This window comes from Triturus cristatus, chromosome 4_1, assembly GCF_964204655.1.
Source record: "Triturus cristatus chromosome 4_1, aTriCri1.1, whole genome shotgun sequence".
Lineage (NCBI taxonomy): Eukaryota > Metazoa > Chordata > Amphibia > Caudata > Salamandridae > Triturus > Triturus cristatus.
The window spans coordinates 1,118,193,712-1,118,214,898 of NC_140585.1; the positions used below are offsets into that span (position 1 = coordinate 1,118,193,712).

Here is a 21,187-nt window from a genome sequence, read left to right on the forward strand (position 1 = left end):
ATCCTGATAACCCCCTTTTGGCCGTCCCAGGCCTGGTTCCCGACAATTCTGGAGTTGGCATGCAACGTTCCCTTCTTAATTCCAGCGGTCAAGGGTCTCGTTACCAACGCAGACGGAGAAGATCATCACCGAATTCTTTCCGGGAATTTGAACCTTCTTGCCTGGAAGGTGTCAGGAATTCCAAAGAACTGTCTGGCCTTTCGTCATCAGCTGCAATTCTCCTCGGAGAATCTTGGACCCCTGGAACACACTATAGGTACAACAACATTTGGAAAAAATGGTTTTGTTGGTGCATGGAGAGGGACCTGAATCCCGTGGAGGCTCCTATCATACACGTATTCAACTTTTTGGTGGAACAATTCGAGATGAGTCTTTCTTATAGATCTATTAATTGTTATAGATTAGCTATCTCCGCTGGTCATTCGCCCATCAACGGTAAGACGGTAAGTAAAAATGGTATCCTTTGTAGAGTTACGAAGAGTATTAGACTGAAGAGGCCTCCTATACCTAAGTATCAATCCTTATGGGACGTTAAGGCCATTTTAGATCTCTTTTGCTCTTGGCCTGATAACTCTTTTCTTAACAGGAAATGTCTTTCCATTAAACTTGCTACTCTCTTGTGCTTAATTTCCTGCCGTAGAGTCTCTGATATTAAATGTCTTGATATATCTTATAGATATTATGATATGTTTGGTGTCAAATTCGAAATTGTTAGAAGAACCAAAACTATGTCCGATTTTATTTTTTATCCTCGTTTCGACCTGTGTACCAAAATTTATGTTGTAGACTGTATGACGGAATATGTTAGGAGAATGAATGAACTTCATCCTCATGACGCAAATCAACTGCTTATTTCTTTTGTCAAACCATTCAAGCCCATTAGCTCTACCTCCATTGCCAGATGGGTCAAGAGCGCTGTGAAACTAGCCGGTGTTGACTTATCTAAATTTCAGGCCCATTCTCTTAGAGGTGCTATGGCCAGCAAATCCTTCTGGTCTGGTGGTAAGTTGGATGATATCCTCAAAGCAGCGGACTGGTCCAATGCATCCACCTTTGCTCGACAATATTGCAAACCTATCAAGCACATGTCCGACGTTGTCCTACACGGCTACCAACATGCAAAATGTAGCCTCCGGTCTTGTAATGAAATTGCGATTCTCCTATTAACATGACCAGAGAATCTGGATTTTATTAAAGACACGGAGGCTAACATTATCCCTCCCGTCCCTCCCTGGGTCGGATAATTCATTGTTTATTCTGTTCTTTATAAATACACCTTTATGATTGTTACTATTTCTTGTACGCATTATTATGTCATTGCATTTTTCAGTTTTAATGCTCAGTTGCTTTATCTCGCTTAGCATACTCCTCCTTCTTTGCAGACAACTCCTCTTAAGGGATTCTTCTCATCTTCGTTTCCTCCTCTCTTTTCTTCGTTGTGGACTCTTGGATCCTCCGCCTTCAAGATTAAGATGAATCTCACCTTTGGAACTTTGGAACTTTCTCTTTGTTTTTCCACATTTAAAAGAGGCAGTCTGTTTGGTGCTCATGCCCTTCATACTATTTGTGTTCTGTTCTAGAATTGTTTTGATTTATGATGTAGTGCGGCTGCTTGTGACTGCATTAAAAGTTTAATGCATAATGTTAGCCTCCGTGTCTTTAATGAAATCCAGATTCTCTGGTCATGTTAATAGGAGAATCTATAAAGTGCATGTTTTTGAATGAATGTTTTGAGATAATGAAACACAAGTATGAATTTAAGTCTACTCCAAGGGTTGACAATGTTAATTCACAAGTAACAGATCCAGGATACCTTTTCAGGATGCTCACATAGCAAAAATGCATAAACAATTTATCTAAATGTAAATAATTGACATAGTGGTTATAGTGAAAATCTGGCATCACCCTATAGTTATTATGCACTATATTACTAATTTGGAGTATCATGCTCTTCATGTACTTTGTTTGCCACCAACCAGTTGCCTTTGCCAGCAAAATGTCAGATCCTTGGTCCTGAACATTTGATTAACTTAGAATAACAATCTATTTTCTAAATGCCAAATTTGAAAGTCCAGGATACACCTTTGGACTCACCCTCAGTTCTAAAGTCCTTTTCATACATCAGGCTGAAAGATCACAATCTTTTCTAAAGTTTTATCAAGTCAATACTTACTCGTGTAGTATGGAGGAGCGACATCCTGCATCATGATGTTCAGGGTATATTCATTGCCCACTGCTATATTATTTGGATCTTCAAAGTTCAGGTCACCGTTCAGCTGAAAACAATAAAAGAGAACTCTCAGTAAACCCACTGCTTATTCATAATTACCACTGCTTGTAACAAATCCGGCAGCACAGATATTGGACATGAAGAGATGAATGCAGTTCAACTACTTTAGGAAAGAGCCTTGTGGTCTTGGGGCTCAATTCCAGTAAATTTTCTTTGAGCACCATTTGGAGATCTACCCACCACCTCAAGTTTACAACAGGCATCTTAGGCCAAATTCAGTAAAACTTGCAGGAAAAACACATTTGGAGATGTTAGGAGTATCCCTGAAATGCTTAAGTGCATAACCAGTTCACAGAGACTTGCTCAAATGTCTCTTAATGACCTTTGAGGCACCTACAAGTGAGCTCCTGGACAATGCTCCATAAATACGCTGTACCATGAGTGGTGCATGTCTGCTGCATCAATTATTTTTCCCCAGAGAAAAGCTGTGTGGATTGTGTGTTTTGCTCCTTCCCCACAAGGTGTTGCCTGGCCTCACAAACGGGGCTGTCAACATTAAGATTTGTTTTCATGTGCAGTGTGTGGTAAATATTTTGTTTTGATACATTGTAGTGGCTATTTGAAGAGATTGAGTTAATATTGGATGCTCCCTGGCACTCAGAGTTAAGTTGAATGAGAAGTTAAATGAGAACCAACAACTGACATCATTACCTTTCACACAACATTGGGCACCCCTTGTTCCCATGAGGTTCACCAACAAATATTTTAAATCAAAACACATAATTGTGGTGAATGGTTATTGTAAACTTCTCTTTAAAGAGGTTTTCTGAGAGAAGTAATTATGAAATATATCCCCACCCACTATATGGCACCCACTTCCCTACACTTTGAGGTTCATCAGAAGAATGACATGCTGAACCATCCCACCATGCAATTATACACACAAGGCAGTAACTGCTGCTTTACCAGCCTTTGTGGCTACAAAAAACATGTTTCTTTGCAGCTGTTTCACCTTCGATGATCCTAAACTGGTTGGCATTAAATCACTGCAAGGAATCCAGTAGAAAGCATCACAATTACAACGGAGTCATAACAATGGATTTACCACTACAACGAGGCAGTAAAGTTATAATGCAGTTAGTTAAACAGCAGTACAATTACCACACAGTTTTAAGGTACCGGAGGGGTAGTGGATATGAGCAGTAAGGGTTTTTAGGGTTCAAGGATGAACAGTGGATAAGACTACTCAGAGGATTGTATGGTTCAAGGATGGGTAGTAAACAGAATTAGTAAGGTCTTTGTAAGATTCAGGGAAGTGTTCCATTAAGCAGAAGTGAGGAGTTTTTAGAGATCAAGGAAGGGTAGTGCCAAAGGGCAGTTTGGGGTTTTTAGGGTTCAGAGAAAGGTGACGTTAAAGGGTAGTAAGGGGTTTTCTTTCAAGAATGGTTAGTGGGTAAGAGTACTATGGGGTAAGTATGATTTAGGGAAGAGTTTCACAAAGGGATAACACAGAGTTTTCAGAGGTCAGTGTAGGATAGTGTTAAGGAGTAGTAGGGGGTTTTATGGTTCAGGGAAGGGTAGCATTAAAATGTAGCAAGGGTCTTTAGCTTTCAGGGAAGAGTAGTGTTAAGAGATAGTAAGGGTTTATAGGCTTCCAGGTAGGGTAGCATTAAGGGGTAATCAAGGCTTTTTAGAGTCCAGGTAAGGGTAGCAATAAGAAGGCCGCAGACCTGACGGACCTCAAGAACTTCAGGCCCATCTCACTGCTTCCTTTTGCTGCCAAAGACGTCAAAAAGGCAGTCAACACCCAGCTAGCACACTTCATATTATTATTATTATTATTATTAATATTTATTAAGGGCGCAGCTACTTCCAACGGAAGTGTCCCGGCGCTGGCATCCATCCAGGAAGAAAAGAGAAGGGAAAGGTAGAGCGGCATATACCAGAGTCTTTAAGGTAATCCAAACAGCCAGGTTTTCAGAGCCTTTCTAAAAGGAAGTTCCGTCTCTAGCTGGCGAAGGTCATTTGGCAAAGAATTCCATAGCACCCATCCTTGCCTTCTTAAAGCGCGGGGTGACCAAAAGATTGCAGCTGTTTGATCTCAAAGTTCTTGCTTGATAATATTTTTGAAGTCTTCGTTTTAAATAAAGAGGGCCTACTCCTCTTGTAGCTTTATGGGCCAGCACAAGTGCTTTGAACTGGACTCTTTTCCTTACAGAGAGCCAGTGCAGGAAGCGCAAATGAGGAGTAATATGATAACGTAGAGGCACATTTCTAATGAGCCTGGCCGCAGAATTTTGGATGCGTTGCAGTCTCCTCATCAAATAGTCAGGGATGCCTAAATACAGGCTGTTCGCATAATCAAGTTGAGACGTAATTAGAGCATAGACCACTGACTTCCTACATTCCATAGGGAGGAAGTGGAAAAATCTACGAAGTGCTTTTAGTCTCCAGAAACATTGAGAGGAAACATGCATAATTTGTGCCTTACATGTATGCTGAGCGTCGAACCTAAAACCCAGATTCCTTGCTGAGGTTACTGGTATTGGCGGCGGGTTTAGCTCAGCTGGCCACCATAACTCAGAACTAGGAGGAATAGGTTGATTGAAAAATAGTACCTCCGTTTTATCCGTATTTAATTTTAGGCAACTGTCTGTCATCCAAGACGAGATGTTAAGGAGACATTGCCTAAAATTAGCAAAAGCTGACTCGCTTTGTTCTTTAAACGAAAAGACAAGTTGCGTGTCGTCTGCATATGAGACAACACGCACACCCCATTTTTCCACAATTGCCGCCAGCGGAGCAAGATAAACATTGAAGAGTGAGGGGCTGAGTGCCGAACCCTGTGGCACCCCTTGTGACAAAGACTTTGAGCTAGAAACATGAGGGTGTAAAAACACCTGTTGTGACCTATCCTCCAGAAAAGACTGAAACCAGCGCAGCACGGTCCCCGTCACTCCTAATTTATGTAGCCTATTCGGAAGGATGTTATTGGATACCGTGTCACACGCGGCAGATAGATCCAGCAGCACCAGCATAGCACAGTTACCAAGGTCAAGGGTTTCACAAATCGATTCTGCGACCTCTAGGAGAGCTGTTTCGGTGCTGTATCCTGCCCTAAAGCCTGACTGGGAGTCATGCAGATGATTGTTAGATTCAAGGAAGTTTGAGAGTTGCCTCTGAACTTCCTTTTCTAAATTTTTGCAGGGGCAGGCAGTAGTGATATAGGCCTGAAATTTTTAAGCTCCGCTGGGTCGGCATACTCTTTCTTTAGGATAGGCTGAACAAAGGCTTTTTTCCAGTCAGAAGGAAAGATTCCGGTTTCCAGAGACGTATTCCAGAGGAGGTTCAAGGAGCCATTAAGAATAGGCGCTAGGAGTTTAAAAATTCTGGCCGGACAGGGGTCAAGAGGAGACCCAGATTTCACTTTCAGCAATTCCTTCAGAGAGGCTTCCTTCTCAAATCGATGAACGGTAGACCAGTTGTCTGGTGACTTGACAATTGCCATCTCCTGCATTTCTTTTGCTGGGAAGGCAGAGTAAATGGTCAGAATTTTTTCATGAAAGAATATGACGTCAGAGATAGACGTCATAATAGGGGGCCGGCGAACAGTACTCGGCTAGTTCTTTTTTTTTTTTTTTTTTTTTTTTTTTTTTTTTTTTGTTGGGTATAAATCTTTATCAAAAAGCCTTATTAGACTATGCTGGACAACGGCGCGTACTCGCTGGAAATCTTGTTCTATATATTTTATAAATTACCTTCTCGTTTGGGCTATGATATTTGTTAAATCTGTCATTAAAACACAGCCATATACTCGAGAGCTTAACGTTATGATGTATAAATATCTCATGATATTAAAGTCTCTGGTGAGGTTAAATGTGATAGGGACAAAGATATAATGATGTATATGCATATCCAGAGCAGTGTATCAAGGGAAAATATGAATCCCACAATGTATAGTAAAATTAAAACCTTGGTGTAATGGAGTCAAAGAAGAATATTTTCTTTAATTAAACGGACTGGCATCCATATTTTAATTTGATTCTAAAAGAGAGATCTATCTGATTGTGGTTAAAGAAACTTTGTGAATCAAATAAACCATTTAATTGATTCTTTATAAATTGACGTTGCCTTGCATTTAAGTGTTCCAATAGAATGAGTGATTTTGTGAATACTTGACCTTGGTAGTTGTTACCAATAACATGTGTGAATGAATTAGCAAACATTGGATTCGAAAAGGAAAACATTTTTTACTTCACAGCTGATGGTTTGCTCCTAGACACCTTACATGCTCTAATCGGAGCTAGTTTATCAAAAGCTAGATTGAGCCATGAATCAAAAAGGGAGGTATCGACGTTAGGATTCCCAGATAGTTCTAGGGGGGTGTTGTACAATTCATCCCCCATAGATTTAAGTGTAACCTTCCTCCAGTTTCTCCTATTCTCTGTGACCAGTCCACTAACGCTGTCACAGCGCTTCCGACTTATCCTAAAAGTGACCAGCAAGTGGTCTGACCAAGTGAGAGGTAGAAGCTCTTCCACCTTGATGGCTGGGTCATTCGTAAAGAGAAGGTCCAAAATATGGCCGGCTGCATGAGTAGGAGATAGTACTATTTGCATTAGATTTAAACTTTGTAAAGCATCTCCTAATTGAATAGTTGAAGAACAATTCGCATTATCCATATGAACATTAAAATCTCCAAGTACGGTAAAATTCGTGTATCGTACAGAGAGATTAGCAATGCAATCAAACAACGACGCCCAATGGGAGGCCACAGTGTTAGGGGGTCTATAGACCAAAAGTCCGGCCATTGAGGAAGTACTTGAGAATTTGACATAGAAGGACATTGCCTCTATGGGCCCCATGCCCTCAATTTTTTTATGAGAAATTTCCCAGCCATCCCTCAAAATAATGGCAAGGCCCCCTCCGAGTCTATTCTCAGCCCTGTTGGCCTTAACTATCTTATAGCCCATGGGAATAGCTAGGCAGATGTCAGGGTTAGAACCCTCTCTCAACCAGGTTTCTGTTACAAACAGTAGGTCCCAATCATGCATTTGTAACAGCAGCCAGATTTCTTCAGCATTTTTTGGGAGAGACCTGCAGTTGATCAAACCTGCCCTGATCCGCTGTCCAGAGCTGGCATTTTCGGGGGAATTACAACAAGGCAGTTCTTCCGGTGTATCAGAGTCCGTGACTTCCTTCCTGGGAGGCTTATTCAGAGCAAACCTACAGGACCCACAGCGAAACTCAACACACCCCTTTCCTTTTGTATACATCTTGTCAGGTTTAAAGCATAGAGGTCTTTGGCAATCCACGTGAGAGTAGGCAAGCAGCTGCTCTTTAGACCACGACTTTCTCACCTGGGTGGATCTGCCGACAGCATGGCTGGCGCTGAGCGCGAGACGAGCGCGGACGGGCGCAGACGGGCATGCCTTAGGCGCGCCTTCGGCGCGCCAGCGGCGCGCCCGCTGCGCGCGTCCGCTGCGCGCGTCCGCTGCGCGCGTCCGCTACGCGCTCGCGCCAGCCTGTTCTTCAAATAGTGCCCCTGCTGCAGCGTGATTGGTTCACAGCTCGCACCCTAATTAGCAGCCTCTAGCGTCAGTGTCAGCGCGCATGAGCTAAGGCACAAACACTAACCACCAGTCATGCGCTTTACAAGTATGAAAATAGACGAAAAGCGGCTAGTTTACCATAAAAATAATGTGGACCAAATATTCTACAATAAAAACAATTTAAAACAGATTGTGCAAATTTCGCAAGTTTAAGTTGTATAGTACCGCGTCTCTCCCGGCTCACACCTCAGGAGGATGCAGTTGAGCGCGCTCGCACCAGCCTGTTCTTCAAATAGTGCCCCTGCTGCAGCGTGATTGGTTCACAGCTCGCACCCTAATTAGCAGCCTCTAGCGTCAGTGTCAGCGTGCATGAGCTAAGGCACAAACACTAACCACCAGTCATGCGCTTTACAAGTATGAAAATAGACGAAAAGCGGCTAGTTTACCATAAAAATGATGTGGACCAAATATTCTACAATAAAACAATTTAAAACAGATTGTGCAAATTTCGCAAGTTAAGTTGTATAGTACCGCGTCTCTCCCGGCTCACACCTCAGGAGGATGCAGTAGAAACCAACAGCATCCTAGACACCTCTCAGTCTGGATTCCGCAGCAACCACAGCACGGAGACCACCCTCCTTGCCGCCACCGATAACATCCGCGCCCTCCTCAACCATGGCCACACGGCAGCCCTCATACTCCTGGATCTATCAGCAGCCTTCAACACCGCACACTAGCCACCAGACTCCACGATGCTGGCATCCAAGGAAAGGCCTTAGACTGTATACGGTCTTTCCTATCAGGCAGAACACAGACAGACTCCTGCCTTTCCTCTCAGAACCGACAGAGATCAGATGCGGAGTACCCCAAGTATCCTCCCTCAGTCTCACACTGTTCAACATCTACATGGCCCCCCTTGCAACCATCGTCAGAAACCATGGGCTCAACATCGTCTCCTATGCTGATGACACGCAGCTCATCCTCTCCCTCACTAAGGAACCTGACATCACCAGGCACAACTTCCAAGAAGGGATGAAAGCCGCCACGACCTGGATGGGCAACAGTTGCGTGAAGCTCAACTCCATGAAAACAGAAGTCCTCATCCTCGGCTCCACCCCTCCACATAAGACGACACCTGCTGCCTACTGCCCTCGGAAACCCACCCACCCCAACTGAACGTGCACGCAACCTCGGAATCATACTCAACTCTTCACTCACCATGAACCACCAGATCAACGCTGTATCCTTCACATTCTTCAACACCCTCCGCATACTTCGCAAGACACTCAAGTGGATCCCCCCAACTCCAGTAAAACCGTCACCCAGGCACTCATCACTAGCAGACTGGACTACGGCAACACCCTCTACACCGGAATCAACACAAACCTCTTCTGCAAACTCCAGAGCATCCAGAACGCCGCAGCCAGACATATCCTCAACATTTCACAACACAATCACATCACCCAACACCTCCGTGACCTCCACTGGCCCACCGTAGAAAAAAGAATAACCTTCAAGCTGCTCACACACGCCTACAAACCCTTCCACAACACCGGATCCCAATACCTTAACGACCGAATCGCCTTCCACGCCACAAGAGAAATCTCCACTTAGCCGACCTCGCCCTAGCAACCGTCCCTCGTTTCTACAGGACCAGAGCTGGTGTAAGATCCTTCTCCTTCCTCGAAGCTAAGACCTGGAACGAACACCCCTTTCACCTCCGACGGAGCCCGACACTGCACCAATTCAGAAAGGATCTCAAGACCTGGCTCTTCGGATAACCCTAACGGAGCTGCTAACTCCCCCCCCACCCCCCAGCGCCTTGAGACCCTCACGGGTGAGTAGTGCGCTCTACAAAACCCCTGATTGATTGATTGATTGATTGATTGATTGATTGATTGATTAAGGTAGAGGGGGCTTTTTAGGGGGATTTTTAGGGTTGTGGGAAGGGCTGCATAAAGGGATAGTAAGGGCTTTTTAGGGTTCACAAATGGGGAGCATTAAGGGGTAGTAAGGGGTTTCAGGGATAGTGAGGGGTTCTGGTAAGGGTAGCATTAAGGGGTAATAAAGGCATTTTAGAGTTCAGAGTAGGAAAGTAAAAATATATATATATTTTATATATATATATTAGTAATTTTACCAGGAACAGTGCAACTGTTTTTCACTTGGGTGTGAATCTGGGATTTATATTTATAGTGACAGGAACAACGGATTATTTACAAAATGTATTTTGTGATAAGCTGTGAGCAATTAATTATTATTGTATGGTAATGAAGAAATTAGAAATCATGAACTGAGAGATGACTATTTAATCAGGATTTTAAGTTTTTTATTACTTCTGACACGTTCAGGTGTCTTATATATAGTATGTAAGTAAGACGGCAGCCACTGTAAGAACTGCTTGGTAAATTTAATTTTGGTAAATGAAAATGCGTTGTAACTTAAGTCGTTGTGGATGTGTGATAAAAGTAATGGATGGTGTTAGTATTCGTTGTAGTAACCTATATTAATCTGGTTTATAATAATAACCCCAGGACTTAACTTACGCTTCATGGAGCTTTTTGTGTTTACATATTTCTTCTTGGGCCCAAACCAGCATTCAGTTGTCACTGGAGATTTCATATTCTGGAATGATCAGAACAGGACCACGGCTCATTGTTTGAAGCCATCAGAACCTTTTAACTTATTCAGTGAATACATTTGATTACACATGGAATGGTTAAACACTTAAGTGGCTACTTAATAAAGGAACACTTATGTCAACATTCAGCAAACATTCAGACTCTCTTTTTATCATGAACTGGACATGCAATTATACCTTGCCAGCTAAGTTGTAGGGGCTAATGTGCAATTCAGCTAGGGGGATGGATAAAAGTACAGTAACGCAACAAGAGACAGCTGAGTAGGAAAGCAATCAAGCCTTTCTTGAAAGAGTCCCATATACTTCAGACCCTTGCCATGGGAAGTAGTGGGTTGGGTTTTATAACGAGAGTTTAAAATCACCTGTGACCAATTAGTACACTGAAAGAGGTCCTGACAGGATAGATGGGCCATTCCTCCCCAAAGTGGTACTTATTGGAGCAGAAGACAACTAAAGGCTGCGATCCGCCTCAAATTAACAATGTATGTCAGATTTGGAAATCAATAAGGATATTGTAAATTGTCATCAGGTTCGACTGGGCTACTGGGACATCAGGCATTGCCCGATTGGCCGGGCTGGCAGATTAGTGTAGGGGCCGGTTTTTGGCTGTTTGTGGACTTGTTTTAGAATCTGTTCGACTGGATTTTACTGTTGATTTCCCTGACATTAAAACAAACATTACCTGTAGCAAGCTCAGATCCATGCAATCTTCCATACTTTGCAAAACATTTATACAGAGCACCTTTACAAGTTTAAAACTACCCCGATTTGCAAACATTGGCCTCTTTTTTGCCTTTCTAAATCACTAATGGGAGCCACTTTTATTTTGGTTCCCAGGCCCATTATCTGTCCCATTCCGACCATCGTTGTCATAGAAGTGGCAAAAGCTTTGTACTAGTGTAGTAAATAAAAGATGGTCCAATTCCATGTCGTTTCTCCAAGTGGATTTATTCAGGATAAGATGGTAAAATGTTAAGCAGAGCCCCACCAGGAGCAGCCTTCCTGCTGCTCAGCCCATCCACCAACTGACTCACACACTCACCAACATTGCACACACCAACATTCTGTCACCACAGTCACACTGGCAGAGCAGCAGGTATAACAACTAGTTTATAAGGATAGAAGAAGAGGGTAACTGTACCAGGAAACTACTTGAGATACTGAGAGAATTACCAACAGATGGAGTCCCCATTGAGTTTTCGAACTTGATCCTTCCTGCTGGAAGATTCAAGGCATCTGTGAGAATGAAGTGACTGATATTTTGGGGATAAAGAGAAACATGATTCATGATCATTCACCCATTCCACTTCTGGTTCTTCCTCTAGCCTAGCTTCAAAATTCTCTCTAAATAACGTGACATTCTCAGAAACAGAGAGTATTATTAAAGCGATTAACACTACCTGCCATGATTATCTTATAACAGAGGTTGCTTTAGTGTTAACCCCAGTCATCTCAAGACCAAGATTTCAATCCTCAGTTATTCACTAATTTTGTCTGCCATTCCTTTCACTTGACTGACAAAGGAGGTGAGGATATTTCGATCTGCTTTGCCAGGGAGCATATGACCTGCTCAACTTTTGGATCAGCTTCATCGGGGTAAAATACTGCAGCCCCACTTATAAAGGGGCGCAGTGGCACCAATAGCCCTGGGACAAACAATCTTAGTTTGGGGTGCAACAGTGGAGGAGGTCAGGTCCTCAACTTTCTTTCACTGAAGTGCACAAACCCCCCTCTGAAATGTAACACGAGCTGTGCTCCTGCCCTCCCACAGGTGCTCATGAATGAGTGCCACAGAAGAGCAAAGCCATTGTTCCTTCTTTTTGTGCCACAAGTTTTAGATTTGAGTCTGGGGGCTCCATAGTTATACAAAATCACAATTGTAGGTCTCGCGTACAAGACAGCTTTTAGCTGTATGTAAGCAAAAGCCTATTGTCGACCACAGTGCTTTCAGTGGGATGAAAAAGGTGGGGGTCTCTAAAAGGGGCATGGCCTAAGTAAGGGCCTGACTTAAAACATGTGAGCTACAATCCTGTGGTTTACACAGCATGCTGCCTGACCACTATTTAGGTGCCTATGTGTAAGTTGTCTGCAATTGCATCCAGACATACAACACAACAACAAGCATGCACCCAAAACACGTCAGACCTATTGGCTTTGTGAGTGCTTGTTATCAGTATGATATAAATGAGGAACATCAATGATTGTGGTGTCAATGATTAGAACATGGAATTACAAATGGCAAATATGTGACCATCACTCTGTGCACACTAGAGAGAGGCAACGTATTGATTGAGCATGTAATCTGAACACTATTATGCCCCAATGACTCACACAGTCTTCAGTCTCAGCTCCAGATGTCTCAATTGTGCCCCATTATGAACATCCTCCTACTACCAGAATTCACCCAGGCAACTAAATGTTAATCAGCTCATATGTACCAAACAAGCATTGGACAACCCAGTACATCAACCTTTTATAAATGAGACTTGTAGGTTTTGCCAATTATTAGTAAAATCAATTCCTGTACAAGATTGCACTACAGTAAAGAAAGTGCACAAACATTTTCACATTCAAAGTCTTTACTTCAGCAAAATATACAATGTATACACAGTAACAGTTTGATAAAAACATTTGGCAAAGCCAGAAGGCCCAAAGGCGAAATCTATTGTCTTTACCAATGCTTGTCAGATAGGCTGCTGAATCTGCTTCAATGTAAAGTAACACAAATTCCATTTAACCTGCCAGTAAATATAGTACTGCTATTTCAGCCCCAACAATATAGTTGTATGTCTCTTAAATAAAGTAATAAATACACAGCAAAAGCACTTAACAAAAGCAAAATCAGGAGCATAGTTAAACAAAGAATTTGGATGGTCAATACTGCAGTGATAGTTATTTCACTCTGCTGTAACCACCTGTTGTAACATCACACGTCCAAGTTCTTTAATGTGAGCAGTTAAGGGATATTAATCTTATCACCCATAAAGGTAACATCTTTTGTTAAACAAAGATTTATTATAAACTAATTAGAAGTAAACATTTTAACAGAATCTTCTTTCCCTCAAATTTTTGCCAACATCCTATTTTAGGAAAAAAAGATAAAAATAATAATAATAATGTCTCTACATTTAACTAAACAGCAATACAGCATAGCAAACTAAATCGTAATTAATTCAATAAAAAGCATTAGATTCCAGAAACAGGGAGGCAAGATGGCGTCTGAGTAGCTGGTGCGCTAGCTCAGCTCCGCCGGTCCGACTCTCAGAAGACACCAAAAGCCCTTGGTATGCTATTATAAACCGATTTTAAATACCGGCAAAATCCTCGATTCATGGATCAGCTGTACTGCCTGCAGGTCACTGCTACTGTGACTATTGCCCGAAGAGGGAACCAGAGTGTGCTCCGTGTAGCTGCGAGTCATTTTCCTTGGATTTCGGTACCAGCAGCGGCGGACTGCTCAGCTCCGACTCCCTCGACCTGCGCTGCCCTACGGCAACGAGCTCTCTGGGGAAGATGCTATCGGCCCTCCACAGCTTTCTGCCGACCTCGAGGGAAGCGAATGGAATATCCAAGCGCTGCAGTGGCTCTCAATCTACAAGCTGGGAACGAAGGATACATTATTTCGAGGACTTAGGGAGCAGACAAGAAAGGATGACGGGGCGGGGGGCCAAATCGCTGAAAGCTAAGAATATGCATTTGGCAGTTCTCGCTACAAATGAAGCACTGCAGTCTAATCCCGCACTTGCATCAGAAAATGTTCAGAAACACCCTGAGACACGTGGGGTGAAAAATTGGGAGCAGACTAAAAAGAACTAACTCTGCTGACAAGATTGACCATACCGTAAAACAGGGGAAAAAAACACAAAGTAAGAATGTCAAAACTACGGATACCAGTCAAAACGCTCACAATGCTCACATTAGTCAGCCTCTAATCTCTAACATATTTGGTTCGATTGATGAGAAAATGTACAATGTGGGAACGGTTGAAACGGCAAGGGGAGGTGGTTCGGAGGGGCAAACTACCCCAACTAATGTTGCTGTCTCCCCTGAAGCCGCGGTGGCGATACCGGTGGTCCCTCTGGTCCCTGTGTTACAATCAACCCCAGCTACTAGCCCTGGTATGAGACAAGATGAAAATGGCTCAAAATCTTCAACCTCTGGTCCCCTAATTGACCCACAAAACTTTGAAGCTAATGCTGCAGGGGAGACTGGGACTATAGCCAAAGATGGTGCCAGCTATAGAGAAAACAGAGGGAAGGATAAAAAAAGAAACAGTCTGCCCTCCGCCAAAAACTCCAGATAATATGGAAAAATGTTATTCACTAACAGATGAATCAGAAATTTCAGAAAATGGCGCATCTACTTCCAGCGATGGAGGGAGTCACAACTGGAATAGTAGTATGGATTCAGAACTATCTATGAAAGCTGGCGCACAAAAGAAATCTTTGAAAAAAAAACTCTGTAGGCACAAGAGGGGGGACACCCTGGACCAAGGCAGCATGACAGATCTCAGATGGGATTACTCTGCCTCACAACTATTGACTCCGTCTGATCCAACGGTGTGCTCAGGCAGCAATCACACAGTTATGGGCAGTACCGCAGATGGAAACTCTAAACCCACCCTCTTAGAAGTGCTACAGTCAATTAAGAGCTTTCAAGAAGAGGCCAAGCTGGACAACCGAAGATCATGTCTTGCCACGCAAAAACTACAAGGAACAATAAGGAAAATGGGCAAAACATGTGCTGACATTTGCGGACAGAATGGCTTCAGTTGAAGTACGTACTGAAAATCTTGAAAAGGATGTTACTACTCTGAAGGCGCAAGGAGATGAACATGAAGGCATAGTAAAAGACTTAATGCTAAAAATTGAGGAGCAGGAGAATAGACTACGACGCAATAATCTTTGTGTTCTTGGGATTCCAGAGGGAGTGGAAGGGAATGATCCCAGGGCTTTCATGATCACGCTCCTCAAGGGAGCTTTCCCTGAAGTACACTCCTGGGACTGGGATAAGGAGATACTACATGCTCATCGCTTTCCACTAACACCATCCAAACGCCCTACGTCTTCAGCACAATACCCACGAGCTATGTTAATTTACTTTGGTAATTTCCTTTTGTGTCAGCTACTTTAAGATTTAGCAAGGCCAGCAAACAAGAGGGAATTCAATGGTGTTATCCTTTTCACAAGGCCCGACTTTACCCATGCCACTGTTGAGTGTAGATGGAGATTGAGACAACTTTTCGCTCCCTTTCAACAACTAGGTGCTACCATATATCTACAGAATCCAGCTCGCCTAAAGGTTGTGTGCAAGGGAGCTACGCGAAGTTTTACATCTGAAATTCAAGCTCAGTCTTATCTACGAGAGATCACTGATCTAAGAAGAGACAAAACCAAGGACTAAAAGACTCAAGTTTGATCTTTTCTTTTTTGCATGAATGTAGAGCTTCATAATGTTTTTTTTTAAACTCCTGAGTCTTCTTGAGTCTTCTTTTTCTGTTTTCTACCCCTCTCCTCTCTGTAATAGCTATATTAGGTAGATGATTTTTTAAATTGCCCTATTAATATGATGAGGAGAAGGGTGCCGGGTGGGCTTTGCAATGTATAATAGCAACAGGAATAAATGTGGAATAGTAATAGATAATTGGCAAAGGCTGCTTCACAAAGGAGGGATTTTCAAGGACAGGGGCCGGACCAGCAGGGAGCGCGGGGATACGACTGCTCAGATGCCCTCATCCTGGCTCATGTAGTGCCAGGTAACCTCAGTGGTAGGCGGTGGGAGGGGGTGGGTTCTGAGGGAAGTAGGGTTAGGGTGGAGGAAGGGGTTGGCACCTTGGGGATTCGTTTTTCTTTTTTTGGTGTTGGTTAGGTTTTGTTTGGGTGACTTTGTTGTCTGTAAACTACGTATTGCAACAATTAATATCTGTGACCTTAACGACCCTAAAAAACAGTGGAATACTGCTGCAGCGCTTCAGCTACTCAAAGCTGATATTATTTGTATGCAGGAAACGCACATTGAAAGAGCCCAGTCTCACCTATTGGAAACACTTGTGTACACAGTGGTAGGGGCCACGACACAAAACTCAAGGACACGCGGGGTAGCAATTTTGATGGCTAACCGATCTGTTCAATTATTCCAGACAACAGCTGATCAAAATGGGAGGTAGGCCATTACAGAATGTCGCAGAGAAAATGGGGATTCTCTCACTATATGTACTACTAATGGAAGCACCTTAGATGATTCAGCAGTGTTTGACCATATGAATAATGAATTGGCCGCATGGCCATTGCCCATAATCATCTGCGGAGATTTTAATATAAATATGCCTGCCAATCAAAATATAACTCTTGATAATAACTGGATTTATAGCGGTCGGAAACCAAAAGTATTTAGAGCTTTGAGGACACTTAGTCGTGAACAGGCACTTACTGACATTTGGCATTCGCAGCATCCCTTAGATCCTGGATACACATTTTATTCCTTCCCGCACAATAAGCATGCGAGATTAGATGTTATATTTGCATCCCACACTATTCTTCATGCCTGCTCAATAGAGAAGGCCCCGCACATAGTTGCAGACCATCATCTCTTAGTAGTAGAACTTAAAGGGGCAGTGTTTAAAAATATGAGCATTACTAATTGGAGTTTCGAACGATCCTTACTTTTTAATAAGGAATACTGCGAACATATGAGACTGTGGATCCCCCAATTCCTTAAAGAGAATATAGGGAGTGCAGGGATGGAGGTAGTGTGGGATGCACTGAAAGCAGTGATACGGGGAGAGACACTTAGTTTTACGTCATCCCTAAACAAAAAAAAACATTGACTGCTAAATGACATGCAGAGTCGTCTGGCTGCTGTTGAAGAAAATTTGATCATAGTGGTCCAGGATGGGGGTGATTCTGCAGACGCACTTGCAAAAGTAATGGTAGCCAAGTCGTTAACTATGGAGATAATAGCCGAAAGGGCCTCAAATAGATTGGCTGCTTGGAGGGAGGAAGCGTATGAGTGTAGTGAGCAGGTCGGACATCACCTGGCAACTAGAGCAAGACAAAAAGCTACACAGAATATAATTGCAGCAATTAATGACCCTATACGAGGTAAAATCACAGACCCAGAGGGAATTTGTAAGGTGTTTTATCAATACTATCAGGATTTATACTATGAGGCCACATCAGGTCACTTGGAGGACATTACGACATATCTTAACCAGATTCCAATGGAACAACTGTCCCAAGAAGATCAGCAAAAACTTGAGGAACCCCCTCAGTGGGTGGATACTCTATTATGCATCAATAGTCTCCCATATGGTACAGCCACCAGCCTAGATTGATTACCTCTAGAATTTTATAAGAAATTTTCGACCAAATTGAAAGATGGTATGCAACGATCATTTATGAATGTATTTAACGGGGGAGACCACCTGAATCCTGGACGGAAGCGAAAATAATATTTTTTCTGAAAAAACATAAACCATCATTGGAAACTGGCTCCTATCGTCCCATAATCTTGATAAACGCTGATAGCAAGGTTTATTCTAAAATTTTAGCCACTCGTTTTGCCGCAGTAATTCATAAAGTAGTCTCAGTCAGACAGCATGGATTCATTCCAGAACGCGGCGCTACAGACCATATCAGAAGAGTTATCTCACTATTTGATGCCACCAATATTTCCAGGGATCCAACAGCACTTATATTGCTGGATGCCGAGAAGGCCTTTGACAGGGTGTGCTGGTTTTTTTAATGGGAGACCCTGGCAAGGGTCAGAATTGGCAAGGGATTTATACAGGCATTTAAGATGCTTTATTTTCAACCCACTGCAAGATTGTATTTAAATGGAGTACTCACAGACTTATTTAAAATAACTAGAGGTACTCAACAGGGATGCCCGATCTCACCGCTTTAGTTCGCACTATATATAGATCCTTTTTTACGATGACTGGAGGCTAATATAAATATCAGCCATATTGTTTCCCATGGCTGGAAAACTAAAGTGTTGGCATATGCCGACGATATTGCTCTAGTAACCCCTAATCCTGACACAGCTATAATCTTGGTTGAAGCAGAGGCGGCGAGGTTTGGCCAACTATCGGGTTATTCCCTCAACAGTACTAAAACTCAAATTATTTGCAAAAACATCAGTGTGGGGAACGACACTAGACAGGTTGAAAAGGCTAGGTATCTTGGACTTAATATTATGGCTAATGTAGAAAACATTGTTGATGGTAAAATAGATCCTTTGATAGCTAAAACCAAAATTGAATTAGCAAGACTGCATAATTTACATCTATGAATAATAGACAGCTCTAATATAATTAAAATGCTTTTTTTTCCTAAGTTTTTGTATTTTTTTAAGGGCAAGCCCGCTAGAATATGCTACCAACTGTTTGAAGAGAATTGAAGATTTATTTTCTCGCTTTATCTGGGCATATGAAAAGCCCAGAAGAGCATTTAAATATTTATCTCTACCAAGAGAAAGGGGTGGGTCGGCTTTACCAAATGTAAGACTTTATTACTGGGCAACCACCCTATTATTTAATTGAACTCTTATTCGTGATAAGCCAATAGATAATCCGTTAGAAGAAATACCGACACCTATAGAACATAATGGGCAAAGCTGCATGGGGATGGCTCTGGAGATTTCTTAATGACAGATGAATGGGGGACAGGGAGAGGGACTTTATGCCCCCGGTGTGCATTGTATCAGGCGGATCTCAATCACATGTTTGCCTCCTGCGGGGTTCTAAGTAGTTTAAAACAAGAGATTCAAATTTTTTTTAAGGAGGTGTTAGGGAGCAAACTTTTTATTTCTCCATCCCTGATTGGACTTGGGGTGGACCAGGAAATGCAAGGGAAGCCAGGAGAAAAACTGGTTTTTATGGGCATGGCGATACTTCGTTTGTGCCTGGCTTCGGCCTGGTTAGATCCAACTCCCCCTGGATTTCACCATTGGTTGTCTCTTCTATTGGCAAATTATAATTTTGAAAAAGCTATTTATGAAAAAAGAGGATTACGTTCTCAATCTAAAGGTCTTAAAATGTGATGAATTGAGAGGTGTGGTTAAGCCCTAAATCGCTGTCTTATTTTTTATTTTTTTATTTTTTTTTTATTTTCAAATTAAAAATAAATGAGCATGTCCAACTCCTGGTGGGTGGGTGGACTCTGGGGTGGGAGTGGGGGGAATAAATTAAGAAAAACTGTGCATGATTTTTCACTTTCCTTTTTTTCTATTTATAGCATTATCATATGTTTCTCTTTTTTCTCTTTCTTTGTTTAACTGCGAACTGTTAATGAAACATGGTATATATAACTGTGAAATCATGCACTAATAAAACATATATATATTTTTTTAAAGATTCCAAAAACAAATAGAAATCAATTCTAGAGTTGACCTCTATAAAACAGCAGAATATCCCATCAGTGATGAAACTCAAATGCAAGTGTTCGTTCCTGCCACTCAGAGCTACTAATGCCTAAATGTTGATTCACGATGCTTATTTCTGTGACACTTTGTTTTCTAACTCCTCCTCCCGACCACTGAACCTCTTTCATTGTCACTGTATGTTTATGCTCATAGAGTAGTAGAGAGCTGGTATTTTTTTATTCTAATATCTGATTTGTGGTCAAGCAGTATTGTTAGTGTCTCTTTCCTTCACAAACAAACCTGTAGCAAATCTTCCTTCTTGTCCTATCCCTGCTACATCCAATTAATGTATTTAGCACTCACTTGCAAGAGTAACATTTCAAGTTTAATATACGAACTTTAATGAATTCCACAAGTTGCTCCTTTGACTTGAATTCCCAAAACTTTGTTATGTAACATGTTCACGGCTTGATATATGGTTTCTACCTCTCTTCTCTCAAACACAAGCGCAATTCTTTCTCAAATGTATATATAAAATATTAGCTTCTGCTGTTGCTTCATGGCCATTCCTGTACCCTCTACCTAGTATGACTGTTTGATGCCGAATATAATTTTAATACAGTAGGATGTATAGGCCACTTCCTGCAATTGAGTGTATATTCAACAAGTTCCCTTTCGGCGAAGGGGGGAGTATAGTTCAGCAACAAGCCAGTGGCATTGAGTTGAAGACCAGCCTCTCGCGAGAGCTTATGACATGGCTAATAGAGATGTTATAGGAACCTTGAAGTAATCAACCACTTATCGCTGTAGCTTTCTCAGAGGGTGTAGTGGTCAGTGGCACCGCCACGTCTACAGTAAGAGGAAAGACCACAAATGAAGTTAATGACTGACTATGGGTTTTCTCCCGATGAAGAGTACTGGTAAACATACCTGAGCATGGAGTTGAACGTATGGAAGACTTGTCAAGAATTAATAACTATGTCCCAGGACAGAAGTAACAAGTTTATTTTGTTTTCACGATGCATGCTAAGTAATGAATATGTATAGAAGTGGAGAAGCAAAGAGAAGTGTTATGCTATGTTGTCAAAAGATGGTGGTCCAGATGTGATGAGTTCGAAGTGAATTTACTGTGGTAGAAATATAGGAACAGCTGACCACGTTTCCACACATCTGCTCCAGGCTCCACCAAGTACCTGACTGGCATCTGGAACATCTGTCAAGAAATGCCTCATCAACATTCAAATTCGGATTACCCATAACACAAAGCATTAAAGCATAAACCCATGACACACCTTCCGCCTTAAAACCCACAATATTCCAAGCACACCTCATAGACAAAATTCCAAGCCAGTATGCAGACTACTAGAAAAACTGAACAGAAAGAATAAAAGACAAGGATAA

General features: G+C 42.2%; 1 protein-coding gene across 1 annotated transcript in view; it reads right to left on the bottom strand.

Annotated features, from left to right (window-relative positions):
• The window catches only part of CDHR3 (cadherin related family member 3), a 280,029-nt gene that overhangs the window by 124,908 nt on the left and 133,934 nt on the right, over positions 1-21,187 (bottom strand). The window contains exon 10 of the mRNA XM_085654140.1: positions 2,174-2,276. Coding sequence (XP_085510266.1) covers positions 2,174-2,276 — 103 coding nt within the window. The remainder of the gene's footprint in view (positions 1-2,173; positions 2,277-21,187) is intronic.